This window comes from Tubulanus polymorphus, chromosome 3 (genome assembly GCF_964204645.1).
Source record: "Tubulanus polymorphus chromosome 3, tnTubPoly1.2, whole genome shotgun sequence".
In the NCBI taxonomy this organism is placed as follows: Eukaryota; Metazoa; Nemertea; class Palaeonemertea; order Tubulaniformes; family Tubulanidae; genus Tubulanus; species Tubulanus polymorphus.
Genome location: NC_134027.1, coordinates 1,652,240 through 1,673,833, shown reverse-complemented (window position 1 = coordinate 1,673,833; position 21,594 = coordinate 1,652,240). Strand labels below are relative to the sequence as shown.

General features: G+C 40.9%; 2 protein-coding genes across 2 annotated transcripts in view; both read left to right on the top strand.

Annotated features, from left to right (window-relative positions):
- Positions 1-1,168: 1,168 nt before the first annotated feature.
- On the top strand, positions 1,169-3,517 carry LOC141901691 (uncharacterized). Its single transcript, XM_074789107.1, has one exon. It carries the CDS (start codon positions 1,297-1,299, stop codon positions 2,545-2,547), a length of 1,251 nt encoding a protein of 416 aa, XP_074645208.1. The 5' UTR covers positions 1,169-1,296; the 3' UTR covers positions 2,548-3,517.
- A 3,266-nt stretch (positions 3,518-6,783) lies between these two features.
- Positions 6,784-21,594, top strand: part of LOC141902716 (neural-cadherin-like) — a 50,663-nt gene continuing 35,852 nt past the window's right edge. Inside the window, exons 1-2 of the mRNA XM_074790557.1 lie at positions 6,784-6,899; positions 7,361-8,796. Of these exons, the coding sequence (XP_074646658.1) occupies positions 7,401-8,796 (1,396 nt within the window). The 5' untranslated portion in view covers positions 6,784-6,899; positions 7,361-7,400. The remainder of the gene's footprint in view (positions 6,900-7,360; positions 8,797-21,594) is intronic.

The following is a 21,594-nucleotide window of genomic DNA, read 5'->3' as shown; positions in this document are numbered from 1 at the left end:
CCGTGAAAAGAGGCATGCGGGACCAGATCTAAAATATGGTTCCTGATGATAAATCATTTGAGAATGGACTGCTTTTCATTTTCCAAAAGAAACATAAAAATTGTATCCTCCCACATGAATAGTCCGCACCCACGTATTTCGCCCAGCCTTTTTGGTCCCCGGGCCCCAAGATTCTGCCTATATATTTTAAAAATCAACATAAAACTATCTTCGTAACTAGGACTAGAACAAAGGGGTTCACATTCGGAGGTACATCGAGCTCACCTTTCTCTGTTATAGGCTCCATCGTCATCACTGAACTTCCCGGTGTGCCGCCGCTTGGATCTGATTATTAGAGTATTTTTATCAGTTTAATCTGCGTCTTTATATTCCGGGATCATAAAATCAACACTAGTAATAGTTTGACCCAATTACGTTAAAAATCAAAATGAGATTTTGCTGCACCGAATCTTAACCCACATTATTCCTTTCTCCCCTCGTCAGATACTAGGAACTGAAAACTGAGTTCAAATTCACGATCATCAATTTCCTATTTTTACGCGGCCGACAATTTCATTGATCTGAATTAAATTCGATAAAAGAAATAATTTTCTGATAATAAAGAAAAATATTTTCAAAAACAATTTTGATCTTTGCTCCTCGTGATCTTCGTTCGATTAGTTGCTTGACTGGAAGTTTTCGTGGATATAATGGATAAAAAAATATATGTCGGCCTCAAATCTATTTTTGGTCTCTAAAAAGTAGGAAAAATCATCAGCCAGACAACACTTTTATATATTAGCTATTTTACAAAGAGAAGTTCCAATTTTCATATCAACTTAGTTATGCTGAAAAATTAAAGGATGTCAACTAAAATAATTGCTCCAAAACTATTGTCTACAGTTTTCTCTTGGAATCCAATGCGACCACGCGAACGTGCAAATATATTTTCGAGGACATTCCCGATCGGGAACAAAGAGAACAATAGCATCGCATTTATGAGATGGTCTTTTTATACCACGATCCCATTATCCGTTTATACGACGATCGATATTTCCAGGGAGTTTAAAAATATCTAGTGTATTCGTGTTTGTAGAGCGTAGAATAAATGGGCTGAATGTCTGCGCTCGCATAACTAATGTATCAACGAATAGGAGTCGTGCATGATCATTGTGCGACCTTCACTGGTCTGACGGCAATGTCAAACTTGTTTTTACACACTGCATAGATGATATATATACCCGGGTAGATATTGCGCTCTTGGTAGAATTCTTCTTGGTGGTGTATTTTCGTATTATCTCTGCTGTGTTGGTTGCCATGGTTGAGGATGTACCATCAGCACCATACTGGCAATACCTACCGAGGAATCTCTCATACACTAGCGAACCGGATTCGCGTTGCATTCGTGGACCTCCAACTCATTCAAAACAGCTGAAAGATCGATGTATTAATAAAATGTCTTTGCAATCTAGTGACGAAGAGGCTACTATAAATGAACTCGAAGGTGAACTTGGGTCGTTAAATGAGCTCGAATCGACCACTCCAGAAATTGACGGTGTTGTGGATATTTTCGGTGATCTAGATGTGAAGGAAGATAAAACAGGGTTTTCCGATTATGGATCGGATCTGAGCACTTCTTCAAGTGTAGACACATTCAAAATTCCAGGTTCTAATAATGCGGATATCACGGTAATTGTTTCGTCCGATGATCCAGATTCGGAAGATTCTGGAACGGAGTCAAAAGTTAAATGCAAAACAGGTAATAACCACATAGCTAAGAAAGAAAACAATACGTGCTCAAAAGATGGTGGTAAACTTTCGTTGTTTATTCCGAATATTGCATCCAATCACGGTGATCTCGCAAAAAGTTTTCTTGATCTTCTGGACTCCGGTGAAGATGATGACTTTTTGGCAGTCGGTAAAGGTGAATTACGTAGAAGCACGTCATTGAAGACTAACAAAACACCACCAAACACTCCCCAGAGAAAGAAAGCTGTCAGATTTGCTGATGCTTTTGGACTCGACCTAGAAAATGTCCGACACATTTTAAATCTCGATGACCCACCAAAAATCCCACCATCAGCTATGGCCGACCTGAAGAAGGGTATCGAATCTGAACAAGTACCCGAAGGTAGTTTGTACTTCCAGGCTCAATTCGCTCAACCAGGAGCTAATGGTAATTTCATCCAGAGAGTCCATGCGCATAAAGTGAGTCTAGAAAACGCGATGATAAACAATTTGACCATCACTGGAACTGTACGCGTTGCCAACATATCATATCACAAACAAGTGCGGATTCGTTACACAACTAATAATTGGACAACATTTTCTGATATTTTGGGCAGTTATGTTCAAAATTCATGTGATGGGGCAACAGATCGTTTCAGTTTTACATTGGTTGCCCCAAGTGATCTGGTGACAGGCAATAAATTAGCGTTTGCAGTTGGTTTTGATTCGGATGGCCAGAGTTATTGGGATAACAACTTCGGCCAAAACTATGTTTTTGAATGTTTTGCCAAAACTGTACCGACATTAAACTCCGAGAGTACGTGGGTTCATTTCTTGTAAACAGTTCCAATCAAGGTTTGCTGCTCACTCAAATGGTAATACAACTTTACTACAACGAGCCATCTCTATTTTGAGGGGCTAAAGATAATGTTCTAAAATTCGTTTTTGATACATACGTAGTTGACTTACTGGATAAAGAGTTCATTGACCTCAGCAGCGATGTTGTGCCTATAAGATATCCAATGGCTTTAAAATACAAGTATGGAATGCAGAAATGGTAGTACCTTCGCACCATTCTCATTAAAATACAGAGTTTACACAATCTAACGTGGACCGTATGAGATTTCTGAGTCAGTGACTGATGAAAATTTTGTCTCGCTTGCTGAATGTGCCTAGACTGTAAAGAATTGATGCGACTGCTAGCATCGGGTCAATATCTTGTATATATCATAGAAATGTATATAAATGATAGTTAGATCTAAAGTATACTGATAAGTTGATTTGAAATTGAAAAATTAAGGAAATCAATTGTGCTCTGTTCATGTGCTAATGAAATGTGCCAAGATGAAAGTGTAGAGGTTTCAAGGTGCCAAACAAGGTTTTGCTTAAGAAAGATCACTGTGATAATAGGGGAAATGTTACTGATACGTTATTGGTTTTAATATTATGTCTTTCATGAGTGTTAATTCGTAGACTTTTTATGTAGATGAAATCCTTTCATGTTAGAGTTGATAATTTATATACCGGTATTCAGAATGTTCCGGAGTAATCTATAAAAATATGTCATAGCATTGTATCCGGTAGGTAATTCTGTGTAGGCTCTCACTTCCTATGTTCTCAGTAATACCGATGGATGAAATTGTCTGACATAAAATGTGGTTAATATATATATTTATTATATATGTATGTACCTATGATATGAATATAAATTGTGTACATAGAAACGATTGAATAATCTTTAATCAATACTAATAGAAAACCATTTTTTAAATGGTATATATGTTTTGTTAAGATATGTAATATAGTTTTCAAAAAGGAAAGATTACACAATCTTACTTCGGTGATTTCCTATCTTTCTGTATATATCGAGAATTCTTTGTAGGTTTTGCTGTTCTGGGTTGAACATACATGTACGTATCTTTAGTTCGTGGAGAATTTACTGGCGTGAAACGTAAAAAAATGAAGAAGGCCTTCTGTAGTTGCTCGTCTGTAAGCATAAGCCAAGCTGTTGTTTACCTGTTCAAAACCGTGGATGTTTTTCGCCTGGGGAAGTGGAAAACGGGGATGAGTTAGAGCTAGCTATACGTAAAGGTTGAATTGATTATATAGAAAGATCGTTTATTATTGGAATGTTAGCTTTTTGATGCCAGAAATACGAGCAAAAACTATAGCACGAGGTAATACGTGCAATCAACAACAAACTTTCCTAATGAAAGGCTCGCAGCACAGTTAATCCAGAATGAACTGGGCCATAGAGTTTCAATGATATTTTCATTATACAAATCTACTAATTACAATATATACGTGGAACTTATAGGCCTAGATATTCAAATTTCGCCTGCGCAGAGAAATCCTTGTAGACAAATATAACTGCGCCACCCAGAAGACAAGATTCCATGCCGTCCCCACCAATTTTAATGAAAGGTGCTGCTGAACCCATCGCTTTTATCTGCGTGGAGCTGGTGTAGTCACATGGTCCGATTTCTCGGCTGACCTTCTGGATCGAGAATCGAAGATTTATATATACATATATTTCTAAGAATGTGTTTTCACGTATGATAGAAATAACTGCGCTGAAGAATAGACGACGGTTTTTCACGTAGTAAACATGCGCTAATTCTACAAACCCATGTACAGACCACGTGATTCGATCAGGCAATGATATTTACGCATGAAGATTTGAAAATGTAGATTAGTAGAGCTATGTGCCAGACACCACACGTACACAATAACAACATTTAATTCTACAAAAAAAAATTCATCTTCGAAGTAGATCAATCCCATAAACAAAGTATTCCATCTATTTCAAGAACGAGTATCCTTGTGCTGATTATAGAAAGTGGTTTCCTTGGCAACTGCGTCTTTTATCCAAATAAGTCGTTAAGCGAGTAAGGGAAATTTTGTGCTCTGGTCAATTCTGGGCACGAATAAATGTTTCATCTCGATCGATGGTGTAATGAAAAGTCGACGGTAACGTTTATTTTTTGGTAGTGGTTGTTCGCGCAGCAGGCACTGTCGGTGCCTCCGCCGGGATTTGTTTTTTCTGGGACGATTTGAATAGAAATATTTAATTCTATTGAACCGTTTATCACACATACCAGTATTATACAAATCAGAAATAATTGACGCCAACTTCAATGAATAGTTTATATCAAGATGAGGAAAAAACACCGATCTTCCAGAGAACATGGGGGTTTGCTTTAACGAGTTGGCTTGGCTGAATTACCCTGGGGTTGTGATTGGCTAGAGGTCATGGCCACAGCTGGTTTAGAAAAAAACCATTCGAGGTTCTATGGCAGTAAGATTATAATTGGTCCAGTTGTCAACTGGTCAAAGATAGGGCCACTTCTAGACTTCTAGTTACATGGATCTATACCTGAAGGTTATGATCGGCCAAGTGATGCACTCGGTCGTCCAGAGAATCAAATTCACTCACTTAAAAAGATTCCCTAAAATTGGTCGTCAAACTTGTTTCGAGCACTATTATCATATATCTCAGTTTATGTACCCTATTGTTTCAAAAAAGAATTGAGCATTTATATTTACGCAAATCTTTCACGAAATACGACGTCAAATAGATTCCCGTGGGCCTAATCGTCAAATCGTGAGTTGCGTTCCATTACAAGAATATACCATGCACGCTGATAAGGGTGATTATTTCTTTATCGCACTTGGGGAAATCGCTGAAACCTTGGAGGCGGAAAAATCAGCTGAGTATAGGATATACGTGCTATGCGTGATGCATATGAAGAGTTATAGATAATCTGAACTATTTCCATCAACGGTAAGCCATTGATCGGTGAAAATCGATCAGGTAGTTGCAGCAGCAGGCCACGCGCGCCGGTCAATATAGATCCACACTAATCCTACAAACGTTAATTAATAAAACCACGGTTGGCCTTCACCATCCTCAGATTGTCTGCCCGCCGTACGCAAAGGTCCCTTACTGAGCTAGAAATCTCAACATTAGACTGCCATCATGCCAAAAAATTGAAAGGTTCTCCCATTTAGCATATTTGTAAACTTCATTGAATTTTACTTAAGTTTTTTTGTGGTAAAAAGTATCATTGTAGTCCATCTCTCCTGATGAAGATTTGGCTGTTTTATCTCAAGCGGTTTGAAAATAACAGGTAGTTTTTTATGTATAGTAATTAATGGGACACCCTGTAGTATCTGAGTATTAGTAATTTCAGATACCATTAATTTGAGATTAATGATGAAATATCAGGGGCGGCTCCTGGATTAGACATTGGGGGCTCCATTTATCAGCTGTGTAGCTTGCCGACGACGGTGCGAAGCGGTTTTTTTATTTAAATAGCGAAAGGCAATAAAAACAACGTATTAAGTCAACTGCCAGTGCTTGTCCTTTGAATAAGAATTTTCGGTATCAGCGTTTGACGATATGTTCACCATCTATTGGATTTTTGCTGAACTAGGAAATTCCTGTAGACATTGTAGTTCTGTAGTTCAATGAGCCACGATTTCGCGAGCGCCATCTATCGCAATATAGAAATAATCTGCCGGCCATTGACGTTCTCCGAGACGGTGTCCGTTATTCCAGTCCGGAGAGTGGCTGAGTCCGTGATACGCATTGTAGTAATTCTGACCGGACAGTGCTGACTATCAGCGGCTGATAGGAGAATCTCGGTCGCAATACTTACAGTACTGTGGGTCCCATAAGGGCCCTCTCTAACCCATAAAGTCTTAAAGATTTGAGATTGAGGCCATTTCTAAATGTGGAATGAACAGTTTTAATTCAATAATACAATTCATGAATGCTTAATTGATAAATCGCTTTCGTAAACCGGGTACAAAAAACACTTAAAATGCGCGGTTCAAACTGAAGTATATAATTTTGATTTTAGAAGTAAATGGAATATTCAGGCTTATATAGGCCTATGTTACTGCGATCTGAAATGAATTTCATGACGTCAAACTCTCGACTATCGTAAGGTTGATATTTTATTGATCGCGGAATCCCGAATCGATTGATTTACGACGTGCGCGTTGTGTGTCGGAGGGAGTGATACACACTAATAGTAACACTAACAGCGCGGCTTCGGTTCAAAGCCGTTTACGGACGGTGCGGGTAAATATCTCATGCTTAATATGTCGTAATTACACCGTTTCAAACATATTTTAGGCTTCAAACCCTCGCGTACTCGCTGAAGGATTACATTTACTACACTTAGGTTAGTATGTTTTATTTCAATATCGTTTTGAATTTGTTTAATTGAATTTAAGACTGAATATGAAACTGAAATTGTCAAATTCCTTGTCCACTTCCGGGTTTCGATATTTTATTTCGTCAATTTGTAATGGAATTGTTTTTCTACTTGAATTCTGTAGATTGTATTAATAAGGCGCTCCACAGAACTGAGGCTTCACTTTTCTTTCATTTATAGATGTTTGTAAATTTTGTGTTTTATAATTTAAAAAAAAATTTGGTCCGATAAATATGGCCACTTGAGAGAAAAATGTCACTGATAATTGACCCAGGCCTTTGGCTTATTGAATATTGCGCATAATGCTTTATTGGAGGGCGTTGAAAATTAGTAAAACTTTGCTTGAATTTTTGAAGACCTTACTGCTCATATTATATAAATTCAGTTTGTATCTTGTAACTAATGTTTTGCTATTCTATTCATTTCAGTTATTTGTGGATATTATGAAATAGTTTCTTCTTTTTCGCGATGAAAACATTATTAAAATTTACTACAACATTCAATATGAAAACGACAATAATAATGTTACCGATAGTATTGTGGACATGTTTGTGTTTAACTGCAGAAGGGGCTGTAGTGAAGAGGATTAATATACCTCACAACGCCGATATAGGACACCGAGTTACATCCCTTCAACCTCTCGGTCAGTTGTTCCATATTATGGACGGAATTGATGAGGATTTTTCGAAGTTTTTCTCGATCGGAGACGGAGGTGAAATCGTGACCAGTCGTAAAGTCGATGAGTTGGTCGGTAAAGTTTTCTCGTTGACGGTGAATAACGCTCTGGACGGAGGCTCGTGGCTCGAGAAAATTCACATCCAGATTTTCGACGGAAAACGAATGTTAGTCTTCCCGAAACAACAATACACAGGTCACGTATCGTCACTAGCCAGGACCGGAGCAGTCGTCGCCGGACTGGAAGATATATTCACAAATTCGGATGATGAAAGTTTGAATACGGTGAGGTATTCTATCGATTCCGGGGATGATGTTCCGTTCCTGTTGAAATCACGTCGCGACGACGCGCGTCACGTCATGTTGGCGACGGCGCGACCGTTGAATAAAGTCAAACCGCTTTTTACGTTCCTGATAGTCGCCGAGAACGCGTACGGTGAATACGCCTCGACCTCCGTGAAGGTCATCGTGGACCAGGTCGACCGAGGCGTTCCCCGCTTTCCGAAATCCGTTTACAACGCGGTGATTTCATCGCAAACGAAACCGGGTTCGGTTATTCTGAAAATGAAAGTGATTCACAGCGGACCGGTCACGTATCGTTTGAAGCGACCAAATTCTATTTTCGCGATTGATTCGAAAACCGGAACAATTTCTCTGAAAACGAAAGTCAACCCGGACGTTTACGCATTCGAGGTAACGGCTAAAGATGCTTCTGGTCGCGAGAGTAACGCCGTCAATATCCGCATTAACGTCGAAGGGAGCCTTAAATTTCGACCGAAAAAATCGCAGAAATCAAAGACGACGACGACATCTGAGAATAAGATTTTGAAAAGAAGAAGAACTCGACGTTCGATTGGAATCAGACATCGACGAGAATTAAACCGACGATATCGTCGAGCTCTACTGCGACGTCGCACTAAACGAGGAACGCTCGTCAAGATTACTAAAAACGTGCTAGAAAACGTCGACTCGACAACGGAGCTGTTCGGAGTTTGGGACGGGAAACAGTTGAATTCGAATTTACGTTTCAGGTTACAGGATCCGAAACCTCGTCAATTCAAAATTAACGTAAACACCGGTAAAATCTCGCTCCTCGACGGGCAAAAACTGGATTACGATAACGTGAAAAATCGCACGATTACATTCAATGTCGAAGTTACTGATATTCAAAGTTCTTCTCCTTCAAATGGTAAGTGTCTCGGTGTGAGTGGCAGGGATAGATTCAGGGGGTGGGTTTTGGTATGCAGATTTCTTTTTGTCGAGGCAGAGACTGGATCGGGATTTCTAACGTCGATAGTGGAACCCTGTGTCCATCGGCGTGGTTGCCGATAAATGCATTTTCTTTTTGACCCCGGTTTTCTAATTTTTCCTAGATCTGGCGTTGTGGTGTATGAAATCTATTTACAGGATCAATTTTATTTTTCGTCACTTAAAAGCGGATGAAGACATCATAATTTTCAGAAACACGACAGCTTTCTGAGATATTTGTCATGTAATGGATAACAACCTGATACCTGCCTGGTACAAGCCCTGCTGCATGTAGTTATGAGTCATTCATAGTTGTTCATGTTCTTCTTCAGATCCATCACTTTTCATCATTGACTAAAAGCTGCTATAATGTTTAATCCATTATGAAATAATTTGGTGTTTTCAGTCTTTCTGGACATGTTTTTTACTTCTTCATAAAGTCCTGTATAAATAGGGGTTCAGGCTGGTATTTTCAAAATCTGAATTCTAGAATTTATTGGGGTAATCTTTTACAATTTCAAAATTGGATTAGGTATGGAACCCCACAATTTATCAGGAGGCCTTTGAACTATTTTGGTCGCTGAAATCAAGTGGTCTGTACTGATATATTTTTTTTAGAAATATCCGATTGCTATCAAGCATTCCGATAGTGCTTTGTAAGAAAACAGGAATGTTTGTAATATCGAATATTAACAATGCGTTTAACCTAATTCCACAAGCTGTTTGATAAAGAATGATAGAATACTGGAAAATCACCAACACCAGAATATCACTGAATCATTAACTGATCAATTTCTTATTCCGTAATTCATAAGATTCATATGAGATATTTCTAGAAATATTCTTTTCTATACTTATGACTACAGTCGACTCAGATCTCAACTCCTACGCAGTCTACTGAATTGTCATTATCGAACGTGTATATGTTATTCCAGTGTGAGGAATGCTTCCTTGAAATGACACGTACAAATAAACTACAGGTTATAACACTACAGTGGCGCACTATATTTACACTAGAAAGATTCCAAAAATTATTACTGATTCCTTTACTGAAAATGCGTTTAAAACCGTAACGTTCATCAACTCTTCAAAATCTGAATAAATTCTCCTAAAATAACCAGTTTTTTGCGAGCGCAATCCTGTCAGAGAAATAGAAATGGGTATTAAGTGTTAGACATTACTTGTATATACAGCACATGCATTACTATTTACGCACTAGTAGAGAATCAGACATCTCACACATTCACAACCGATATCTCGCATTCGGGGTATAAAATGCCGGAGCGTGACTGAATAATTATGCGATCCATCATCGGGCTGCATTTTCTCAGCCGGAGCCAGTTGACAGAAAGCTGAATCCCGGATATCTACGATGGGGCATAGAAATGTGTGTTTCGCACTGACGAGGAGAGTCGAGTTAATTTGTGACGATCGTTTGTAGAATACGAATAATTCATTGATACAAGACGTGCGGAACAGATTCTATCGCAGTAACGCATTATCGTCAAAAAAAAACTATCCAGGCCTATACTTTATCCCGGAAAGCTTTTTCTTAAACAATGCAAGTAAGGTTAAACCCTCTTAATTTGGATATTTTTGATATTATTCGCGGTCCATGAAATTTGATGTTAAATCCTGATTTTTCATTCCTGATTAATATTATGAATGACGGAATATCATTTTACGTATTATGAAAATCGCAATAGATCTGAAGGTGACAAACGTGTCAGGTTTTTCATGAATAATGTCGATGTAATATGGAATTAGTTTTGCAGCTCGTGAGATCGGTAGTTTGTAGTGAAGCCTTATTACCAGTGTTTCCTGCTGATCATTCCGTCTCTTGTGACATCAATTTACCATTCATTTCCGCGACTCACGGTGAAGAAAAAAATCTACCGTCGTCGTCGTCAGTTCTGTGATAGTTTCACTGAATTAACCATTCGCAATCACAGATAATATATCTCAATATTTCAGTACAGAGACTGCACAATAAAACCTGATACCAGTAAAAGTGATCGCAGATAGTACATACTTCATAGGTTAAATACTTTTCATTTTTAAAAAGAATGCTAGATTTATACAATTTTTAGGGAGTATGATATTCTCAGGATAGGTTGTCCTCCATTGTCGGAATCTCGCTATGTCGAAGTATCGTATCGCAGTTCGCCTTTGACTCGTGTCTCATCAGGTATAAATGAGTGTTCAGAAATTCATCCACAGCCCGCGATCTCATTTATAACCATTTCATCTTAAATCGGAAGCTATGAAGTCTGCATCGATGTCTCGTGACGGATGATTTTTTTATGACTTTTCGCTTTATCTAAATTCTATCTTGAAAGCGATGAAATGAATCGAGTGCGTTTCGATTCGGTCGATGAATTGATTATTTTCAGCTCACTGTTTGTTTCTGAAGCAGCGATTACCTTATAACGCAGTTCTTACAGATCAGGAAAAATCAAGGAATTCTGACTCTTTTCTCGAAAGTCAGAGAATTTGAATTTTGGTGTCTTGTTGTTCTCGCCGGTGATGAGTGGCACCATGGACTCTAAATCGTTTAAGAGTCCATGGTGGCACGGGCACGAGGAACCTTTTGATGACAAACAGCTATAAAAACAATAATGTAATCAGGGAATTTATTGTCTAGGTTCGCAGGGATTTCGGATTCCCTGATCTGTGAGAACTGTGCGTTGAACAGAAATTCATAAATACCGAATCAGGCCGGGTGGTATGAAATATGAATTTAATTTGAAATGATTGGTTTAATTTATAGCATGACCCTGCGGCGGGTACCCCTAGCAACGAACAATTGAAAATTAGCACATTTTTTATATCGAGGTTCGAAAATGCCGAAGCTCTCTCTCACTCTTTCTCTCCCCGAGCTCTTTGTGTTGCCATAGTTACATGTGATCGGGGTAATCAATGATTTTTCTCGGTGGAAGTCTTTTTAACGGAAGACTTTATATTAATCCCCTTATCCTGTAAGACCCTAGTGTATAACCCTGTGAACCGTATCAGCAATACTTGTTTGTCCCTCGCAATTTAACTGATTAAGTTATGAATACTCAACTGTTCACGTTGAATGTAGATATTTCATTTAAAATGTTCAGCAGAATCTCATTACGACGAACATCAGAGAAACCAGAAAATATATTCGTAATAAATAGCTCGTTATATTCGGTATGAAATTTTTTAGATTGCCCCATTTTAAAGGACGGAATTCTAGGTTTGTAAATATTTGATAAATTGTTATTTGTCTGAGGTCGTGAAAACGAGGTTCCACTCTAATCGATCTTTTCCTAAGAAAAAAATTGGGCGTGTGAACGTGAAGATGACTTTCAGTTGCGAGCACTGAATGCCTTCACTCGGGGAATAATTGATTACGCGTTTCTTATCTATAACCGAGTTATTGATATTTTGTGGCATTGCCGATGGGTATTTTAAAAACGTCGACTTTTCACCCATTTTGAATCTGAGTATTCCGTGCATATTTCCTCCGACATCAAACAATTGTTTATATTCACTTCCATTAGGAATTGTTAGCGCTCTTCACTTTTATGAAACCCTGCTGGTTATGAGTATATGAAATTTCCGATTTTCGACTAACTTGAAAAGACAATTCTATCGCGTGATCGCGTATCTAGGACGCTGAAATGCGCCTTGCCTCACTAAAGGCTTTTAGAGCAAAAAAAAACAAACCTCTCAGACATTTATCATTATAGGCTTATACAGGAAATTATAACTTGTATAGTAACAATTAAGGCCTGGCTTTATATGTTTATTTATGCACTAATGATATTAATTGCGAGGCCAATTAATGATTAGATATCCTACAATCACAGCTCATTACATACAATTATACAATCAAACAGTGGTGCAGCGCGGAATATAAAACGGTGTAAATCGCGATGAAACAAATTTACTGTAAATTAACGTCATAAATATGAGTTATAAAGCGTTGTATACTAAACATCACAACATCCAATAAATAATGTGTATTTTTTTAGCAAACTGAAATTTTACTCAGCGATGAAGCGTTTGAATGAATTAAAGGTGAAGTTTAAAGAAGATACATTTCAGCTGTGTTGTGCACCTGCACCTGCCGCGCACCCGCGTGTGTCTATTAAGCCATTCATGTGTATTCAAACAGACAGCTTTTTTGCCGTTGCACCTGATAATTCTCTAACTATTACTCAATCCTTTGATGTAATAGTAAAAAATCTAGCTAAGTGATGGATGAACGATTGAATGACATATCACAATCATTAAACGCACGTTACAGCACAGATCACTGACAACAATCCTTGCTCTTAACTCAAATACGAACAACAGAAGACTATGACAGAATTTGAATTGACAGAATTTGAATTAAATTTCATTTTCTAATTCAAATTATCAATTAAAAATGACTGGTCACACTAGATCTGCTGTATTAAATATTTTATATCTTTAAGTCGTATTGTCCGTGAAAGGTCTGTCAGAATTTCTACAATAATTTCTCATCTTACAATTTCATGAAGTTACACAATATATCAATATGATTTATGAGTGACTGACCATAAACTTGGTCTCCCTGTAATAAGAACATGTATTCTGGAGACATGATTCAATTAATTACACCGTGGAAATATTGCAGATATATATATATGTATATATATATATATATATATGTATATGTGCTGGTCACTTATGATGCGGTGCTGATTGTCCTCGAGCAGTCTACGACTTATTGAATATGTATCTCATGATTCTTGCTGAATATTTGATCCGTTCCTGGACGCGCTCTTGCTAGCTATATCGCTGGAGAATTTTTTCATATCAGAGAATTAAATTGCTTGTTTCTGGCCTCACTTGTTCAATTATTCTGCGGTGATACATAAAAAATATAATTATGTGTATATATATATATGTATATACAGTATATGAGATATTTATGGGTTGAGTGTCTGTTGGACTAATTAGTCTGTATATAAACTACCATCAATTACCGGATACAGTTACAAACAACTCCCTGAAAACAGCGATAAATAACCACTGACTGAAACTGGGCAGATAATCCCGGGCAGGACACGGTTTGCTGAAGATACGATCAGTAGAATAGTTTTAAAGAATTTGTTCACAGCATCGGTACAGACCTTACGAATAACAGATATATATATCTACATGTTTGAAAAAATAATTAGTATAAACCTGAAGGCTGGTAGATTACTTACTGATGGTTAACTTGATTTTATTTAATTACATGATGTTATTCTAAAAAGTCGGCTTTTTTACATTGCATTTAATTTGTATTATATACAGCATGTTGTAGTGAAGGATGAATATTGTATTTTGTGTTGTTATTATTGATGAGTGAGCGCTCGGTAACTGTACTGAGTGAACTAACTATTGATAATCGCTGATCGATCATTCAGATTAAACTCATTCATGTATCAGATGAGAGAGGAAGGGTTATATAACGAATATTCATCATTAAATATCTGATTTCTCGTTTTTGGTTCGATCCAGAATATATACAATACACTGTATCCTCCATACATGAAGATGTAATAGCTATGAATAATTCAAATATTTGATGACATGTCTGACATTAGCCTCAGAACCTGTAACTACTGATTAATGGTAGTATTATTAGACTTCCCTGATGATGATGACTTCATTGAAAGCTATTTGACCCCGGGTTGAGGCCAATATGACACTTAGTATAAACTATCAAATATTTTAAGATGCAACAGAGTGACAGCATAGAGACAGCGACAGACAACAGAGTGACAGCGAGAGAGACAGCTCACTACCAAACCTTATTGTTCGTAGTCTCATTTGTATTTTAGTAAATCTATTGATGGCTGCTGCTGCTGAAGTATCGCCGTTTGAAGTACTTTGAGAATGAAGTATCAGTAAAATGAGTGCTTCAAGTCGTATTTTTGGAGGCAAACATGGCCTGAGTGTCAGTTTTCACGGGTTGAATTTATTGGGAATAGTATCAGGTAGTGGTTTGAATACTGTTTACTTCCATAATAAAACAGATCAATTTCACAAATTTCTAGATTTCACACTTTTTCATTTAGGTTCTTACAGTAACTCACAATAGTGCATTCATCAGCATTCATCAGTAGTAAAACGAGTGCTTCAAGTCATTTACGTATTATTTCAGCATTCATCAGCCTAAAAAGTTTCCTCGAGGCAAACAAAAAGTTTTCAAAATCACCCCTCCTCGCAGCCCTAGCTTGTCCACACTCACATGGGATCTGTGGGGATTTGAACCTGGGTCTCTCGTGTGCAAACCCTGTGTTCTACCCACTAGACCACTGAGTTTGTGGTGACGGATTGTGTTTGAAAGTGTGTCTGGTCAGTGTAGTGACCGGTCAGGTCTGAGGTGACCAGTTGTCAATGATCTATTCACCAACAGTAGGCCTAACCTATCATTCTCTGATTATGAGGGTTTCTTAGCACACCCATACCAGGAGTTCCCAACTTCAAAATGGGTGATTTTTCCACTGAAATTGCATCTTTTAGGGAAAATGGTGCAATACTCGAGAGCCCTCGGAAAATATCCGGTCGTAATCTTACAGAGCCATTACTGCACATGTATTGAACTATTGAGACACAATACGCGCGCGGTAATTTTCTCCAGGGTTAGAGACGTGTTTTTCTCCTGACAGGCAATTTCATCAGATATTCACCGTGTAATGCATTCATTATCGAGAAAGCAGTGAAATCATTGGTGAACTAAGTGTTCAGCTGTTTGGCTTTATACGTAGATTTCCGACCAATCTCAGACTCCCGCACCCCTCCCCCTCTCTCCCCTTCCCCTCCCTTCCCCGCTTATATTAAACCCTGTTTTTAGAGCGCGGAATAATTGAATCGAAATCCGATTATCTTCTTAAATTATTCCATATCGTGACACAACATTCTCATTTCCGGGATATTGAGAAATCCAATTTTTTTAAGGGCATAGCTTGTTTGGTTAGAGTTTAAATCATTAGATTGTGTAATTTACCTCGAATGATGAATGCTGAAAGTAACGGTTTTATAACTGATTCGATGCCTCCAGTTAAAATATCAAATTCTCATTCATGAATTTTGCATGAAATTTGTAACAATTTCAGTATTGTTCATTGGTCTAATTACTGAAATATTTCACCTCTGGCGAGGGAGGGTTTCGCATTGATCGCGTGTATTATGTTTTTGTACACATTTAAGTGCTTGATGAAAATGAAAATCAATATTTTATTCAGACTCTACCCAAATGTTACATCAGACCCTCTACAAAACCATCCTAATCATTTACGTTTTATATTTTTATCCATTTTCGAAGATAGTCTGAGCTGTTTTCTCCGTGATATGTCGATAGGTTTGTTTCTCGTTTCTAGTCAGGTTTTTATCTCGTACCGATCTACATTACGAAAATTCGGCTGTCGTTGCCATGGCTACTAAAAAAACCAGCTTTTCGAGACCGTTTATAAGATCGGGAGAGTTTTTTACCTGATGATCTCGAGCATCAGTTCGTGTTCTCTAAACATTGATTTCAATCTGAAACAATGTTATCAAGAGTTGGAGACAATCAGTTTTACACGGAATTAGGGGTCGTTCCTTGAAGTATGTAGGCAAAATTTTGCTGAATTTCATTTCCATTCCATAATCACATTACACCAGCAGTACATAAGGAGATATGCCCAATTTTTACGGCCCATACGTACATTACGACCGAACCCTTATTTTGTGCGGTATATACCAGACCAGGTTTACCTGCAGGAGTTGATTCACTCGTCCGCGCCTGTGATATCAACCTATGTTTCATAGACAGAATGATGACATTAATGCGCAACATTATGAAATATAGATGGAAATGTAAACTGATGTTGATAGAAAATGAAAGCATATAACGATGCTATTAGCCGTGTATGGGATATTAACATTGTCTTTCCACAGATTACCCAATAGACCAATATCATCAACTCACTGAATCTAGACTGAATCTAGACACCGACAACGATAAAACATTCGTTTTATTTCGCCCTTAATTATTTTCATGTCATCCTTCTGTTCTGGTTGGATTTTTATTGCGAGTTTATCTCGGGACGTATTCAGACCCTGGAATTTACGATGCATATATATATATATATATATATATATATATATATATATATATATATATATATATATATATACTCGGGAAATTTGTCTTTCCAACATTTCAGATTGTCAGTTCCAATAGAAATTACTTTTTAATCAGTGAATCTAAGAATATTAGTTTTTATTTGATCAATAATTTTTCCATGAAGAGGTATCTCCAATGTCAGTCATTATACATGTATCTCTCACTCTCTCCCTCTCCCTCCCTCTCCTCCCTCCCTCCCTCCCTCCCTCCCTCCCTCCCTCCCTCCCTCCTCCCTCCCTCCCTCCCTCCCTCCCTCCCTCCCTCCCTCCCTCCCTCCCTCCCTCCCTCCCTCCCTCCCTCCCTCCCTCCCTCCCTCCCTCCCTCCCTCCCTCCCTCCCTCCCTCCCTCCCCCCTCTCACTCTCAGACTCTCCATTTAATTGTTGTCTCAATGACTACAAATGTCTGAGCAGTTCGCACTGTCAGTTACTTAGTTCTTTTATTTGCGCTGGCTTTCATTTTCTACATCTCAACAAAAGAATTACAGTGAAACTCGCTGATTAAGTCGTCGTTGACAAGTAACGCTTATAGTAAATTTAATTGGAAATACAAATTGAGACTAAAACTACAGATGACTTCTCTGATGACGACTTAAACAAGTTTGACTGTAATACTTTCTGCTTTCAAAGAGAAAACGACATTTATTCGTTTATTCAGTTCAAACTGGCATGAATTAATGTATTTTCTCTTAAGTAAAAAGTCAACCGTTTCTTGTTATTATTATTTCCAATGAAATGGTGTTGTAAATATCACAATTTAGAAGCCGATCTGTATATGACCTATGAATGTAGATTTAGAACCCCGGAGGGAGATTGTTATTGAATAGAATTGGGATTTTTTTCACGTGAATCATCGCCTGACAGCGGTGTGGTGTTCACTAGTTCATGTCTTGTCTTTGATTCGAGTGCTGAATTCCGGAAATAACTGTGAAACAATAATCGGCGATTGTGATATAGAAATTCCTGGTGATAGGTGAAATTCTTCGTTCGTTCGATAACACTTTCATTTCTTCATTATTTAATGCGTCGTCATTTCTTGTTTTGTTTTATGAAAGTTTGTAAAGACGATAAAATCGACAAATCTAAGAATAGTCTTTTTAATAGTCAGTTTGATGTTATAGGTATGTGTGACGTCAGGTCTGAAGGGTGGAAGTTTAAGTAAATAAAAATATGAGTCATCGCTACCTCGATTAATGTAATAAATATTTTAAACGGTCATCTGGCACATATGTTATTAGTATAGAGTCCCTGGAAAAACGTTGTCACATCTGTCACAGCTTGAATATTTTAATTCACATTTTACATCAACAAGAACTGTGACCTTCTCTAGATACAATATCGCCATCACAGAGATTTTTCCACGATTTTTATGTATGATAATTTTGACATTAAGAATCATCAAACCAATAGACAATCACCTTACATATGTTACATGTAATCTAAGAATGTGTCAGTCAAAATCCAGATACATTATATATCTGTACATCAATTTTTCGGTTTCAAAATCAAACCCCTTGTTTCATTCCCCGGCAGCTGGTGCGGTGGGTTTGTAAGGGACACCATATCGAAACAAATCAGACCAAGGGTTTATAAGAAATCAAATAGAGGAAAATCTCACCACTACCCTACAGTTGAAACCACCTCCATCACCACCACCACCACCTCCATCACCACCACCTCCATCACCACCACCTCCATCACCACCACCACCACCTCCATCACCACCTCCATCACCACCACCTCCATCACCACCACCTCCCTCACCACCACCTCCATCACCACCACCTCCATCACCACCACCTCCATCACCACCACCTCCACCACCTCCATCACCACCACCTGCATCACCACCACCTCCATCACCACCACCTCCATCACCACCACCACCACCTCCATCACCACCTCCATCACCACCACCTCCATCACCACCACCTCCATCACCACCACCTCCATCACCACCACCTCCATCACCACCACCTCCACCACCTCCATCACCACCACCTCCATCACCACCACCTCCATCACCACCACCTCCATCACCACCACCTCCATCACCACCACCTCCACCACCTCCATCACCACCACCTCCATCACCACCACCTCCATCACCACCACCTCCATCACCACCACCTCCATCACCACCACCTCTATCACCACCACCTCCATCACCACCACCTCCATCACCACCACCTCCATCACCACCACCTCCATCACCACCACCTCCATCACCACCACCTCCACCACCTCCATCACCACCACCTCAATCACCACCACCTCCATCACCACCACCTCCATCACCACCACCTCCATCACCACCACCTCAATCACCACCACCTCCATCACCACCACCTCCACCACCTCCATCACCACCACCTCAATCACCACCACCTCCATCACCACCACCTCTATCACCACCACCTCCATCACCACCACCTCCATCACCACCACCTCCATCACCACCACCTCCATCACCACCACCTCCATCACCACCACCTCCACCACCTCCATCACCACCACCTCCATCACCACCACCTCCATCACCACCTCCACCACCACCACCTCCACCACCACCACCTCCATCACCACCACCTCCATCACCACCACCTCCATCACCACCACCACCTCCATCACCACCACCTCCATCACCACCACCTCCATCACCACCACCTCCACCACCTCCATCACCACCACCTCAATCACCACCACCTCCATCACCACCACCTCTATCACCACCACCTCCATCACCACCACCTCCATCACCACCACCTCCATCACCACCACCTCCATCACCACCACCTCCATCACCACCACCTCCACCACCTCCATCACCACCACCTCCATCACCACCACCTCCATCACCACCTCCACCACCACCACCTCCACCACCACCACCTCCATCACCACCACCTCCATCAGCACCACCTCCATCACCACCACCTCCATCACCACCACCTCCATCACCACCACCTCCATCACCACCTCCATCACCTCCACCTCCATCACCACCACCTCCATCACCACCACCTCCATCACCACCACCTCCATCACCACCACCTCCATCACCACCACCTCCATCACCACCACCTCCATCACCACCACCTCCATCACCACCACCTCCATCACCACCACCTCCATCACCACCACCTCCATCACCACCACCTCCATCAGCACCACCTCCATCACCACCACCTCCATCACCACCACCTCCATCACCACCACCTCCATCACCACCTCCACCACCTCCATCACCACCACCTCCATCACCACCACCTCCATCACCACCTCCACCACCACCACCTCCATCACCACCACCTCCATCAGCACCACCTCCATCACCACCACCTCCATCACCACCACCTCCATCACCACCACCTCCATCACCACCTCCACCACCTCCATCACCACCACCTCCATCACCACCACCTCCATCACCACCTCCACCACCACCACCTCCATCACCACCACCTCCATCACCTCCATCACCACCACCTCCATCACCACCACCACCACCTCCATCACCACCACCACCACCTCCATCACCACCACCTCCATCACCACCACCTCCATCACCACCTCCACCACCACCACCTCCATCACCACCACCTCCATCACCTCCATCACCACCACCTCCATCACCACCACCACCACCTCCATCACCACCACCACCACCTCCATCACCACCACCTCCATCACCACCACCTCCATCACCACCTCCACCACCACCACCTCCATCACCACCACCTCCATCACCACCACCTCCATCACCACCACCTCCACCTCCATCACCACCACCTCCATCACCACCACCTCCATCACCACCACCTCCATCACCACCACCTCCATCACCACCACCTCCATCACCACCACCTCCATCACCACCACCTCCATCAGCACCACCTCCATCACCACCACCTCCATCACCACCACCTCCATCACCACCACCTCCATCACCACCTCCACCACCTCCATCACCACCACCTCCATCACCACCACCTCCATCACCACCACCTCCATCACCACCTCCACCACCACCACCTCCATCACCACCACCTCCATCACCTCCATCACCACCACCTCCATCACCACCACCACCACCTCCATCACCTCCATCACCACCACCACCTCCATCAGCACCACCTCCATCACCACCACCTCCATCACCACCACCTCCATCACCACCACCACCTCCATCACCACCACCTCCATCACCACCACCTCCATCACCACCTCCATCACCACCACCTCCATCACCACCACCTCCATCACCACCACCACTACCACCTCCATCACCACCACCTCCATCACCACCACCTCCATCACCACCTCCACCACCACCACCACCTCCACCACCTCCATCACCACCACCTCCATCACCACCACCTCCATCACCACCACCTCCATCACCACCACCTCCATCACCACCACCTCCATCACCACCACCACCATCACCACCACCTCCATCACCACCACCTCCATCACCACCACCTCCATCACCACCACCTCCATCACCACCACCTCCATCACCACCACCACCATCACCACCACCACCACCTCCATCACCACCACCTCCATCACCACCACCTC